The 14553-nt window shown below is 38.1% G+C and overlaps 1 protein-coding gene across 2 annotated transcripts in view; it reads left to right on the forward strand.

Moving 5' to 3' along the window:
* The window catches only part of LOC105498096 (Fc receptor like 2), a 30079-nt gene extending 15654 nt beyond the window's left edge, over positions 1-14425 (forward strand). The window contains exons 8-12 of one of the 2 annotated variants that reach the window (XM_011769948.3): positions 10487-10514; positions 11206-11291; positions 11542-11607; positions 13256-13284; positions 13381-14425. In XM_011769948.3, the coding sequence (XP_011768250.2) occupies positions 10487-10514; positions 11206-11291; positions 11542-11607; positions 13256-13284; positions 13381-13419 (248 nt within the window). In that variant the 3' untranslated portion in view covers positions 13420-14425. Of the gene's footprint in view, positions 1-10486; positions 10515-11172; positions 11292-11541; positions 11608-13255; positions 13285-13380 lie in introns of both variants that reach the window. The other variant, XM_011769947.3, reaches the window with a different exon arrangement.
* Positions 14426-14553: the final 128 nt, after the last annotated feature.

The following is a 14553-nucleotide window of genomic DNA, read 5'->3' on the forward strand; positions in this document are numbered from 1 at the left end:
ACTCCTGGCCTCAAGTAATCCACCCACCTCAGCCTCACAAAGTGCTGGCATTACAGGCGTGGGTGATCCCTCATACCTGGCCCCAATAGGTGGCTTTTCAATTCTCACTCTCTTCCCTCCCTCCACCCTCAAATAGGTCCCAGTGTCTGTTGTACTCTTCTTTGTGTTCATATTTACTCAACGTTTAGCTCTCACATATCAATGAGAACATGTGATATTTGGTTTTCTGTTCCTGTGTTAATTCACTTAGGATAATGGTCTCCAGTTCCACCCATGTTGCTGCAAAGGACATAATCTCATTTTTTATAGCTGCATAGTATTCCATAGTGTATATGTAACACATTTTCTTTATCTGGTATACTATTGATGGGCATCTAGGTTGATTCCATGTCTTTACTATTGTGAATAATGCTACAATGGACATATGCATGCATGTGTCTTTACAGTAGAACGATTTATATTCCTTTGGGAATATATCCAGTAATGAAATTGCTTGGCCAAATGGTAGTTCTATTTTAAGTTCTTTGAGAAATATCCAGACTGTTTTCCACAGTGGCTGAACTAATTTACACTGCCATCAACAATGTGTTAAGTGTTCCCTTTTCTCTGCAACTTCATCAGCATCTCATTTTTTGACTTTTTAATAGCCATTCGGACTGGTGTGAGATGGTATCTCACTGGGGTTTTGATTTACATTTCCCTAATGATTAGTGATATTGAACATTTTTTCATATGATTTTTGGCTGCATATATGTCTTTTTTGGAGAAGTATCTGTTCATGTCCTTTGCCCATTTTTAAACGGGGTTGTTCGGTTTTCGCTTATTGATTTGTTTGAGTTCCTAGTAGATTCTAGATATTAAACCTTTGTTGGATGCACAGTTTGCAAATATTTTCTTCCATTCTACAGATTGTTTATTTACTCTGTTAGTTTCTTTTCCTGTGAAGAAGCTCTTTAGTTTAATTAGGTCCTATTTGTCAATTTTTTGTTTTTATTGCAATTGTTTTTGGAGTCTTCATCATGAAGTCTTATCTTTGGCCAATGTCCAGAACGGTATTTCCTAGGTTTTCTTCTAGAGTCTTGTATTAGTCTGTTCTCACACTGCTATAAAGAAATACCCAAGACTAGGTAATTTACAAAGGAAAGAGGTTTAATTGACTCACAGTTCCACATGACTGGGAAGGCCTCAGGAAACTTACAATCATGACAGAAGGGGAAGCAAACATGTCCTTCTTCACAGGGTGGCAGGAGAGAGAAGTGCCAAGCAAAGGGGGAAAAGCCCTTTTTAAAACCATCAGATCTTATGAGAACTAACTCACTATCACGAGAACAGCATGGGGGTAACCAGCTCCATGATTTGATTACCTCCCACTGGGTCCCTCCCACAACACGTTGGGATTGTGGGAACTACAATTCAAGATGAGATTTGGGTGGGGACACAGCCAAACCATATCAAATCTTTATAGTTTTAGGTTTTACATTTAAGAATTTGATCCATCTTGAGTTGATTTTTGTATACAGTGAAAGGTGGTGGTCCAGTTTCAATATTCTTCATATGGTTAACCAGTTATCCCATCAGCATTTATTAAATAGAGAGTTGTTTCCCCATTGCTTGTGTTTATCAGCTTTGTAGAAGATCAGATGGTTGTAGTTGAATGGCTTTATTTCTGTGTTCTCTAATATGTTCCATTGGTCTGTGTATCTGTTTTTGTAGCAGTACCATGCTGTTTTGGTTACTGTAGCCTTGTGATAGAGTTTGAAGTTGTATAGTGTTATCCCTCTAGCTTTTTTCTTTTTTCTTTTCTTTCTTTCTTTCTTTCTTTTTTTTTTTTGCTTGGGACTGCTTTGGCTATTTGGGCTCTTTTTTGGTTCCAAATGAATTTTAGATTTTTTTCCCCTAATTTTATAAACAATGTAATTGGTAATTTGCTAGGAATAGCCTTGAATCTGTAAATAGCTTTGAAGAGTGTGGCCATCTTAACAACACTGATTGTTCCTATCCATGAGCACGGAATGTTTTTTCATTTGTTTGTGTCATCTCTGATTTCTTTCAGCAATGTTTTGTAATTCTTGCTGTGGAGTTCTTTCACCTTGTTGGTTAGTTGTATTCCTAGGTATTTTTTTCCCTTTTGTGAAAGCCACTATTCTCAAGTTCAATGGAAGTTTTATTTTTTAAACAGATGATCTAAGTGTGATATTACACTTCTGCACCCCTCTCTGCTACTTTATTCCCAGAATATCTTCCCAGTTCCTTATTCTTTTATAGAGCTTCCTGCCTCATCACTGCTCTTTCAGGGGTGATATAGCCACCCTCTATGCGGGTAACCAACTCTGCTCTGTTTCCTCGCCCACAAAATGAGAAAGTTACCTCAGATCTACGCCATGATATACCAAGACCATCTTCAACTGTTTTATACTTACAAAAGAGAATAGTTGTTCGTTCCTGTGAAGACAGTGTAGGGTGTCTGTTTTGGTCTTCTTGGGATAGCACAACAAAATACCACAGATTGGGTGGCTTAAAGAACAAAAATTAATTTTCTTACAATTCTAAAGGCTGAGAAGTTTAAGATTAAGATGCCAGCAAGATAAGTTTCATTCTGAAGCCTCTTCTCTTAGCTGTGGGCAGCTACCATCTTGCTATGTGCTCACATGAATTCTTTTTGTGTACATGCAGAGAGAAAGAGCGAATTCTCTGTTGTCCCTTCTCTTTTTAAACTTATACTTTAAGTTCTGGGGTACATGTGCAGAACATGCAGGTTTGTTACATAGGTATACATGTGCCATGGTGGTTTGCTGTACCCATCAACCCATCCCTACTTATAAGAATACTAATCCTGTTGTATCAGGACTCCACCCTTATGACCTCACTTAAAATTAATTACTTCTATAAAGGTTCTATTTCCAACTGTAATCACATTTGGCATTAGTACTTCCATATATGGAATTTGGGCAGGACACAAACATTTAGTCTATAAATGTGCCCAAGCAAGGACAAGTACTAATATAAGCCTCCTAATTTGTCACTTTTGTTACTGTCTTATTGATCAAAAAGTAAGTCGTATGGTCATAACCAAATGCAAGTGGTAGAGAAATACTATCTACCTCTTTGCTGACAAATGACAGAGTCACATTGCAAAACAATGCGTACAAGAAGATAGGAACAAATTGAGAGCCTTTACTGCGTGGATTTACCACATGGTTTTTGACCTGCACTCCCACTCTTGTAACTTTTTAAAAAATTTAATTAATTTTTAACTGACAGATAAAAATTGTATATATTTATGTACAGCATGATATTTTCAAATAAGTATACATTGTGGAATTGCTAGATTGAACTAATTAACATATGTGTTACCTCACATACTATCTTCCTATTACTTTTTAGTTTACAAGCACATAACCACACAAAATTATTGTTTACTAAATTTGCTTCCAAAATTAGGCTGCTTCAGAAGTTTTCAATCTCAGTTCATGGCTTTGACCTTCAGATATCCAACCTTTTTTTTTTTTTTTAGACAAAGTGTCACTCTGCTACTCAGGCCAGAGTGCAGTGGTATGATCATGGCTCACTGCAGCTTTGACGTCCCAAGCTCAAGTGATCCTCTTGGCTCAATTCCCCAAGTAGATGGGACCACAGGAATGCACCATCAGCCTTGCCAATTTTTTAATTACTTCTGGAGATGACTTTATATATTGCTGAGGCTAGTCTTGAACTCCTGGGCTCAAGCCATCTTCTTGCCTTGGTCTCCCAAAGCACTGGGATTACAGGCATGAGTCACCATGCCTGGCCAGATATCCCAAACTGGCAATTGATTTCATGGCGAGTTTCATTTAAGACAATTTTTTCTTTCAAGTAGATGACTTAATTGGGACCACCTCAATTTATTAAAAGATGATTTAATAACTAAAGAAAGTCAGAGTATCCTTTTCCTTCCATGAAGTTCCTCGGACGCCTATACCCTAAATCATTAGCCATACCCTAAATCATTAACTTTTGAGCCTTGCACAGCATAGATATATAAGGACAAGGCAGTGGCTCTTGCCTAATGAAAGTAATGCTTTCTTTCATTGGCTAATCTCTTATCATGAGGACCATGATACCTCTATGTCAACCTAAAATAAACCATCAATATAGTCCCTTTCAGAGTGGCCCAATATATTTTATTTCTTCTTTAAAATAAATAACTGAATAAATACGTTACAAATACATCTGGTAAAACATTCAAACAATATCAGAGAATATGACAGTAAAAAGTAATCCTTTCTCTCACACCTATTCCTGGACCTCTTGGTTCCCTTCCTCAGAGGCTCCCACTATTAGCAATATCTCATTTATTTTTCCAGAGATATTTTAGACTTACTTGATGTCTTTGTATACATATATATTCTTTATTTTCACACAAATAATAACATACTATATGCTACACTTCACTTTTCTATGAATATTATTTGAGAATTGTTTGATATAAATATATATAGAAATGTAATATCTTTTTAATGGTTGCAAAGCATTCTATTCACGGATTTGCAACAGTTATCTTAATGTTAATGATTCATTATTGACGGAGATTTAGATGATCTCAAGTTGTTTTCCATGACACACAATGCTACAATAATTTTTCTTTTAGATGTCCTTTCTTGCATGTACAGTATGCTTGTAGAATTAATTCCTATAAATAAAATTTCTAGATTCAAATTAGATACCTTTCTAATTTGATAGATATTGTCAAGGGTTACTCATAGTTGTACTAAATTATACTCTCATAAGGACATGTCATAAACATGCTTGTTTATGACACACTAGCCACACAGTGTTATAAGTTTTAACTTTTTGCCTGTTTCTCAATTGAGAAACATTAATGCCCTGTAGTTTTTATTTATGTTTGTGTTTGTGGTGAGCTCTTTGTTCCCATAGTTTCATCATTTTGCGTTGGGTTTTTAATCTCATTCTTAGGGATTTGTAGATGATATTTTTATATTAAATATATTAGCTCTTTGTCTGAGGTATGAATAGTGAAAAGGGTCTGCAGTCTGCACTTTGCATTGCCTTTCATATTGAAATTCTTACTATAAAAATAATTATTTTTATGCGGTCTAATTTATCAATATCTTCTTTTATGGGTTCTGGGTTTGGTAACTTATTTTGGAAGGCCTTCCCCATTCTTAGATGATAAAAATGTTCTCTGTTTGTTTTTTTTCTTTTTTGAGACAGGGTCTCACTCTGTCACCCAGGCTAGAGTGCAATGGTGCAATCTCGGATCACTGAAACCTCAACCTGCTGGACTCAAGTGATACTCCCACCTCAGCCTCCTGAGTAGCTAGGACCACAGGCTTGCACCACAGTGACTGGCTAATTTTTGTATTTTTTGTAGAGATGGGATTTCTCTATGTTGCCCAGGCTGGTCTTGAACTCTTGAGCTCAAGTGATCTACCAGTCTTGGTCTCTCTAAGTACTGGGATTACAGGTGTGAGCTACTGTGCCAGGCCCATATTTTCTTCTAGAATTATGTCATTTTATATTTATGCTTAAATTTGTGATCCGTCTGTTACTGGAAAGGGGTCTGGATCCAGACCCCAAGAAAGGATTCTTGAATCTTAAGTAAGAAAGAATTCAGGGCGAGTTCATACAGTACAGTGAAAGCAAGTTTATTAAGAAAGTAAAGGAATAAAAGAATGACTATTCCATGGGGAGAATAGCCCCAAGGGTTGCTGATTGCCCATTTTTATGGTTATTTCTTGATGATATGCTAAACAAGGGGTGGATTATTCATGCCTCCCTTTTTAGACCATATTGGATAACTTCCTGATATTGCCATGGCATTTGTAAACCATCATGCCACTGGTGGGAGTGTAGCAGTGAGGGCAACTAGAGGTCATTCTTGCTTCTATCTTGGTTTTGGTGGGCTTCTGCTGGCTTCTTTATGGCAACCAGTTTGATCAGCAAGGTCTTTATGACCTGTATCTTGTGCCAACCTACTATTTCATCCTGTGACTTAGAATGCCTAACTGTCTGGGAACGGGGCCCAGTAGGTTTCAGCCTCATTTTACCCAACTCCTATTCAAGATGGAGTTGCTGTGGTTCAAACACCTGTGACACATCCGGAAATCTTTTTTAATAAGTATTGAACTAGAATCTAATCCTTTTTTTCAGATAGCTATTTCATTATTTCTGTGCGATTTATTTAATTATCTTTTTTTTTTTTAAGGAAAGTGATGCCTTTATAATATCCTATGGTATTGTGATATAAGAAGAAATTATTTAATATATTTGGTCTTTGTCCCTAGTTCCTGACCGCTGAGCTCCTAAAACTCTAAGAATTCTTTGAGTGTTGAGTGTCTTTGGTATGCTAATGAGATGACCCTCAACAGGGGGTCTCCTGGATAGCTTCAATATGAGAGCTGGTTTTCAGAAACACCAATCTTGTGATTAGAGGGTTGGAACTTCAAACCCCACCCCTGGACCTCTGAGGACAGGAGAGTGACTGAAGATTCATCTAACCACCAATTGCCAATGATTTAATCAATCATACCTATGTAACTGGACAGCTATAAAAATCCTAAACAATGGGACTTGGGGAACTTGCCAGTTGGTGAATACATCAATGTACTGGGAGGGTAGAGCACCCCATTCCCTTGGGAACAGAAACTCCAGTACACTTCCAGACATTGTCTTAGCTAATGTCTTTCATTTGGTTGTATATTTGTATCTTTTATAATATCCTTTGTAATAAACCAGTAAGAGTAACTGAAGTGTTTCTTCGAGTTCTATATAGCAAATTATTGAAACTGAGGAAGGAGTCCTGGGAACCCCCAATTTATAGCCATTTGGTCAGAAGGATATGAGGCCCATGACATATTATTGGCATCTGGAGTGGGGGGCAGTTTTGCAGGACACGCCCCTTTACCTGTGGGGTCTGCACTAACTCTGAGTAGTGTCAGAACTGAGCTTAATTGTAATTAGTGTCCTAAGAGTTGGAAAATTGGCTGGTATGGGGAAGAAAAACCCCACACACACGGCGACAGAAATGTTATGGATAAAAGCAGTTCAGCTATACTAAGTATCTGATAGTATTCAGATCTAACTTTGAAGCCCTATTCTGTTTGTGTGTATATCAGTATGTGCATACGTGTGTTTGTGTATGTGACTTGTATGCCTTTGCTTTATAACAATACATTTTTTTCTTCCATTAAGGTTGTTCCCATCATGACTATGTTATTCTTACAGAATTTTTCTGGATATTATTGCTTATTTGTTTTTCCCCACAAACAATATAATCAGTGTCTCTCAATAAAGTATTTTTGTTAGGATTCTCTTAAATTTTGAGATTAATTAAGGAAGAATTGACAGCTTTATAATGAGAAATTTTTCTATCAAAGGGTGTGTCTACTTTTGGTAAATTTTGAGTCATAGTGTTTTAGAGTTTTACTTATATAGGCTTTCATCATTGCTAAGTTTACTCCTGAGATATTGATTAATTTTTGGTATGATAACTGATTCATCGAACAAGGGTGCTCTTAGAGTGCAACCATAAAACTTAATTTTTTATCTTCCTTTTCCACTGCCCATTCATACTCACCCTTGGAGGATTATATTTTCCCTGACTCTGGTAGAAATCACAGGCAGGCCCATACTCTATCCACTTACTCCTTGTATTAGTCGGTTTTCATGCTGCTAATAAAGACATACCTGAGACTGGGCAATTTACAAAAGAAAGAGGTTTAATTGGACTTATAGTTCCACCTGACTGTGGAAACCTCACAGTCATGGCAGAAAACGAGGAGGAGCAAGTCATATCTTATGTGGATGGCGGCAGGCAAAGAGATAAGCTTGTGCAGGGAAATTCCTCTTTTTAAAACCATCAGATCTTGTGAGTCTTACTGACTATCATGAGAACAGCACGGGAAAGACTTGCTCCCATGATTCAATTACCTCCTGCTGGGCCCCTCCCACAACATGTGGGAATTCCAGATGAGATTTAGGTGGGGACACAGCCACACCATATCACTCCTATATAATTTTAGGCAAACAACAATAAAAACATAGTTTCTCCATAGAGTGCTCGTTCATTAATCAGCTTTCTGAATCTCAAAGTTAAAGCACTCACCTCCCACCCACTCATCTCAGACCCTCTTCAGGCCAGCCTTCTGCAATACAGAAAGGGTTCTGGCCAGATGTTTCTCTCTTTCCTTGAGTTGCTTCTGTTTTTGAAGCCCCCATGGTTGGCATTGATTTCCTGGCTCCAAAAAAGCTGACTTTCCAGGTTTGCTGGGTTGAGAAAATCAGCTCCTATTTTGGGGGTGTGTCTCTGAATTCTCCAGAGCCCCCCAACTATTAACATTACCTGCCTGCATCTTGTGATGCAGGTGATTTATTTTTCTCCAGCTGAGCACTTAACATCTCTCTTCAGTTTCTAAGAATCTAAAGGCTTCTTTCCCTTCCCCTCCACCCTTATTTTGGAACCCCATACCTCTTCAGGAAGTCCTCTTGGCCAGATTTTGAAATGGCTTCAAGCTATGCCTCTCTTCCACAGGGCTCAGGTCCATCCACAAGAAACACTCACACACCATTGCACCCACCTGTAAATATGCAGCTCCTGCCTCTGGCAGATGACCATATCTCCCCTGAAATAAATGTTCCTTTATCTGCTTTTCAAGAGAAAGTTTGCTCCTTAAGATTCCTCAGGCATGTGTCTACACAGGGCTCTCCTCCCCACACCAAGCTGGCCTTAATATTGTCCTCAAATTGACTATAGGCTCCTCATCTCCCTTTTCTTAGAGCATTTGCTTTAGAGAACTTGCAATTGTAAATTCTTTCTCTGCCTCATTGAGATATAAATCTTCTCTTAGCCTCTTGCCAGTTTTACAACCCAGAAATGTCTCTCTCTAAGACTTGGGAGCCATCCCTTTGAAATGCAATCATCTAGAAAGATAGTACCTCTATCTCCTGTATGGTAAAACTCTTAGAATTATTATTTTATCTACCAATATTTCTTTCTAATTCTAGAATTCTGCTTTTATCTTTGTTAGTTATTGCCTTCTATTTTTGTTAGTTTTATTCTTTTGAACAAATTGGATAGTCTTCTTTTTTTCTTATGTATTTGTATATGTATTCAGTTGCTTAAAATTTGCTTCCTTTAAATTGATAAATTATAGACATGTGTCAATTTTTTTCAAGTTTTGTTATGAATTACCAGTTCCATTATGATTAAAGAATATTATGTGTACCATGCCTATTTTTGGAATATTTTGGAGGTTTTCTTTGTGAACCAATGTATCACCAGATTCTGTTATTATTCAAAAGTGCTTAGATAGTAGAACTATTTTTGAAGTCCATTTTAAAATAATTTCTTCAAGAAGGAATTGTTGGAAACATATACATTTATTTAATATATGTTTGAATATGACCAACTCCCCCAACTTATGCTTTAACGACGGTTTGGCTTGGTAGACAATTCTGAGGTCATGCCTTTCCTTGAAGACTAAACAAGCTAATTATAAAGAAGTTTTATCTTCTCCTTGGCAAACTAAATCAAAGTTAATTTTCTAGCACTATTTTCTGTAAAGCCTAACAAAGCTGAAATATTGACTGAGCTACTAGCAGTATTTTCCGTGATTGGCAAACTGCATCTAAACTGGGAGGACTTTGACTAGGATTATATAAGCCTGATGGGAAGCATAGCTGGGGTATCCCCAAGTGCAATGTAACCCTTGGAATTTAGCATGTCTCTTGTAGTGGTGACCTCTGGAAGCTACACACATACCCTCATGGGTGTTACAAGTGATACTGATTTCTACCAAGCATAAAGCTTTTGAGCCAGGGTGGCCCCTATACACATCTATGTGGCATTGTTTCTGAGGTATTAACTGGAGGACTAGAAAATATCTCCTGGATCACTATGAGGATTCTCTCTAAAGACACAGCTGATACATCTATGCTAATATGCTGTGTTTCTTGTTTTACATCTCTCCACAAAGCAAAAGGTACAAGAGATGGCCTAGTTTGCCTTACAAATGTCAATATCCAGCCTAGCCCCAAGGTCACTCCTACAGACTAGGTATTGCAAATATCAAACGTTTAAATATTAAGCATGGCTGCATAAAATCTAATACAGAAGAGCAATAAAATAAAATCAGTCATCAACGGTTAAAATATGTTATACATTATGATAGTTAAAACAACATTGTACTGGTACATGAATAGCCAAAGAGACAATAGAACAGAATAGAAAATCAAGAAACAGTTACCAGTGCATGCAAGGTTTGCCATTTCAAGTGGCATTTTAAATCAGTGGGAAAAAAAGAATGAATTATTTTACTGACAACTAGTTGTGTTGGAATATATAAGCAGCCATTTAGATGAAATACAGTTGGATTACTCTTCTATATCCTATGTCTTACCAGCCGATTATATGTAGTTAAATCATGTCAAAATTTTAAGAGATAAAGCTTCCTTCTCTGAAACGAATTTTGTTTTATTTGCATTTCAGGAGAAAGTTCTGCCACTAATGAACCTAGGTGAGAACCCTTCCTAGTAAAAATTTTAATTCTAGAAGTCTCCTTCATTCAGTTTTAAATACCTACTGTACTCTGCTTGTATGTTGAGATTGAGGCTATGTAATTAACACGATATCTTTCTATAATACTTACTCTTGTCTCTACTGCATTACATTTATGCCACCAAGGCACTGTCTTAAGGTGGTCCACATGACCCTAGGTGTTATCTTGTATAGGATTACATACATTTAAATTAATACATAAATTCATATATTCAAGATTATTGAATATCTTTAATGTATAAGTAAGTTTTTGTTAGCTATTTAGAGGAATGAACATACACACAAAATGTGTATTTCCTCAAGGGACATACTGTGCTATAGGTATATAGTATATGTCCAGAGTACAAGAAGGAGTGAGAGAGATAAAGGAATGAGAAAAAGGCAGGCAAAGTTTTATGACAGTTTATAAGAAAAAAAAAAGATTCTGGAGCAATATCATTGTCTTATTTATAACTTTTGAAAAAGCCAAAGATAAGGAACAGAACATTTTGGCCATATCCAAGTAGACAGTCTATACAAAGGGCCATAAAATCACCCAAGCAGAGAGCCATGACTGCAGGGCTTTTACCTGCTCTCTCCTCAGCCAGTCTCTCTTCTGTTTTCACTCACTGCCCTAGGGACTATCATGCAGTTAATTCACTTTCTCACAGAGGTGATTGCAGGCTGAATCCTCAAGAGTTCACCTATTCAAGCCCAATCCCAAAAATGGAGGAGCTGCAGCCAGTGTATGTCAATGGTGAGTGTCTCCACTGGGAGGGGCTCTGAGGCTGAGGCAGAAAAGAAAGAGGAGACAGGAGTAGAGACCATTAGGTGGTCTAGGCACCTCAACCCCTGAGGCCCAGCCATTCCCAATAAATAAATGACTCTCTCAGAATCATGTTGGGGTTGGGAGGAAGGATATACTCATTAAGCCAGGGACGGGGAAGATGTGTGTGAAGTGAACCCTTGGCCACTAACATCTGTGAACTCTTGTCTTCTCCCTGCAGTGGGCTCTGTAGATGTGGATGTGGTTTATTCTCAGGTCTGGAGCATCCAGCAGCCAGAAAGCTCAGGTGAGAAACTGCAAAGTGGTTCTTGTCAGATGCATATTCACAGGAAAGTGATGCATTGTATGCAATAGAGGCTTTATTTATTCATCTATTTATTTATTTATTTATCTATCTATTTTTTAGAAGGAGTTTTGCTTTGTTGCCTAGGTTGGAGAGCAGTGGTGCAATGTCAGCTCACTGCAGTCTCTTCCTGTGAGCTGAGACAGGAAAATCAAGTGATTTTCCTGTCTCAGACTCTTGAGCAACTGGGATGACAGGCATGTGCCACCATGCCCAGCTAATTTTTGTATATTTTAGTAGAGATGGGGTTTTACCATGTTGGCCAGGCTGGTCTCAAACTCTTGACCTCAAGTTATCCACCTGCCTCAGCCTCCCAAAATGCTGGGATTACAGGTGTGAGCCACTGCACCTGGCCAGCAATAGAGGCTTTAATACATCACTTGCCCTTGATAGGAAATCTGTTGATCCAGGAGGGAGCAAGAGACACCTGGAGGTAGGCCCTTATGAAGAAACCAAACTTTAAAAAAAATAGGGAGATGGTATAGTAAGTCTTCATTTGAATGGGGTTAGATAGTCAGGGAGAATCTAAGATTCAAGGCAAAAGAAGGAAGTCAGGCAAGAGTGAGCATGTCTAAAGTCCAAGAAGAATTCTCTCAGGTGAACAGGGTCATTAAAGTGTCTCCTTTGAAGGATCTGCAGTCTTCATATGGGATGGGAGGAATAACTGAATAAATCAACATGACCTAGAGAATTTTCACTTCGACATGTAGTTTTGCAGGAACTGCTGAGTTCTGCAGCAGTGCAGAGGAGTGTCCTTTAAGCTTCTGCTCCAGTGCCCTTAAAACTATAACCCTTATACCAACAACCCTAAAAGCTATCCTTTGTTCTGTGCTCCTGGTTGCCTCTGATGGAGCCAGTGGCTCTTGACAGCTTGGCTGATTTCCTGGTCAGTAGTCATTTAGCTACTCTCCTCTGAGCCTCTGAAGCTGGGTCCTCTGCCTGCCTTGCTTAGATTTGTGCCACTTCAACTTCCTATAGGGAGTTGATTACTCTAGCATTCTTTTTCTGTGTCTGACCAGCCTAGCAGAATCAAAAAGTGCAGTCATTTTCCAAGCTTCTGGCTGTAAATCTTCAGGGGAAGGAAGGGGATGTCATCCCACTGTGCATACCTGGAAAAAGGGGAAAAGAAGCAGACATCACTAAGCAGCTCCTGCAACCAGACTCAAAATACTGTATGATTCAGAGTCTGTCTTCTGTTATCTATGATTCTACTCCAATTTCCTTCTATGTACTGAGGTGAACCACACATGGTTGATTATCTCAGGAACATAAAGAAGCAACAGGAAACAGCCTTGACAGAGTGCTGTAATAGAGAAGTCAAGAGGAAAAAAGTATAAAGACAATGACCTATGGGAAGTTGCATTAGAGAAGAGAAGCACTTCGTTAGTAAGTGCTGGTGGAGGGCTTGGAAGATGGATAGAGTCTTAGAAGGACTTCAGCATTAACAACTTTAAGAAAGGATTTTACAGAACAGGAGAAAATGGAATTCCACACACTAAGCATAGTAGTTATATGCCCTGGGGCATAAAGTCTGGGAGTGAGGCCTAAGAAAGAATGCAAGAGCTCAGAACTATTACTTTTTTCTTAACAGCAAACATCAGGACACTTCTGGAGAACAAGGTGAGCTAGACTCCTTGGAAGTTCTTCATCTTTCCTTCCTCCACCCTATCTATTTTCTTGATCACTTCTTTCCTTATTCCTGTATGTCTCTCCCAGGACTCCCAAGTCATCTACTCTTCTGTGAAGAAATCGTAACACTTGGAGGAATCAGAAGGGAAGATCAACAACAAGGATGGGGCATCATTAAGACTTGCCATAAAACCTTATGTAAATGCTCGAGGCTTATCACCTGCCACAGCCACAACATGCTTCAGGAGCCACCTCCTGTCATCATTTTTGTTCTGATATGTTCCTTCTCCAATATCTTCTTTTACTCATTAATATTCATTGAACTGTTACCACATTCAGACACTGTGCAAATAAATTATTTCTGCTACCTTCTCTTAAGCAATCAGTGTGTAAAGGGTTGAGGGAAGAATAAGCAAGAGATACAAGGTCTCACCTTCATCTACTGTGAGGTGATGAGAACACGACTTGATAGTAGTATATTAACTTACTTATGCGCTGCTGGATACAGTTTGCTAATGTTTTGTTGAGAATTTTTGCAAATATGTTCATAGGGAATATTGGCCTGAAATTATCTTTTCCACTGTGTCTCTGCCAGAATATTTGTATCAGGCTGATGCTGGCTTCATAGAATGAGTTAGGAAGGAGCCCTTCCTCCTTGATTTTTTGGCATAGTTTCAGCAGGATTGGTACCAGTTATTCTTTGTACATCTGGTAGAATTCAGCTGTGAATCCATCTGGTCTAGGGCTTTTATGTTGGTTGGTAAGTTTTTTAATACTAATTCAACTTCAGAGCTTGATATTTGTCTAGGAAGCGTTTCCGCCCCTTCCTGGTTCAATCCTGGGAGATTGTATGTTTCCAGGAATTTAGCCATTTCCTCCAGATTTTCTTCTTTATGTGCATAGAGTTGAGTGTAAACATAACTTATATGCACTGGGAAACAAAAAAAATCTGTGTGACTCGCTTTATTGCAATATTTGCTTTATTTTGGTGGTCTGGAACTGAACCTGCAATATCACCAAGGTATGCCTACAGTTGCAAAAATGTGATTTTTCACATAGTAAATATGAGTGTTTGCAATAAACTATGATATTACTTTTATAAGTATATAGAATAAAATATAAATACTCTATGGATTCGATACTGTCATATTTTCTTTTCTCTGTGAATGCACATTTTCCTTTTTTTTTTCTTCCAGCTTATATTTTAGGTTTAGGGGGTACATGTGTGGGTGTGTTATATGGGTAAATTGCATGTCACAG

This window comes from Macaca nemestrina, chromosome 1, assembly GCF_043159975.1.
Source record: "Macaca nemestrina isolate mMacNem1 chromosome 1, mMacNem.hap1, whole genome shotgun sequence".
NCBI lineage: Eukaryota > Metazoa > Chordata > Mammalia > Primates > Cercopithecidae > Macaca > Macaca nemestrina.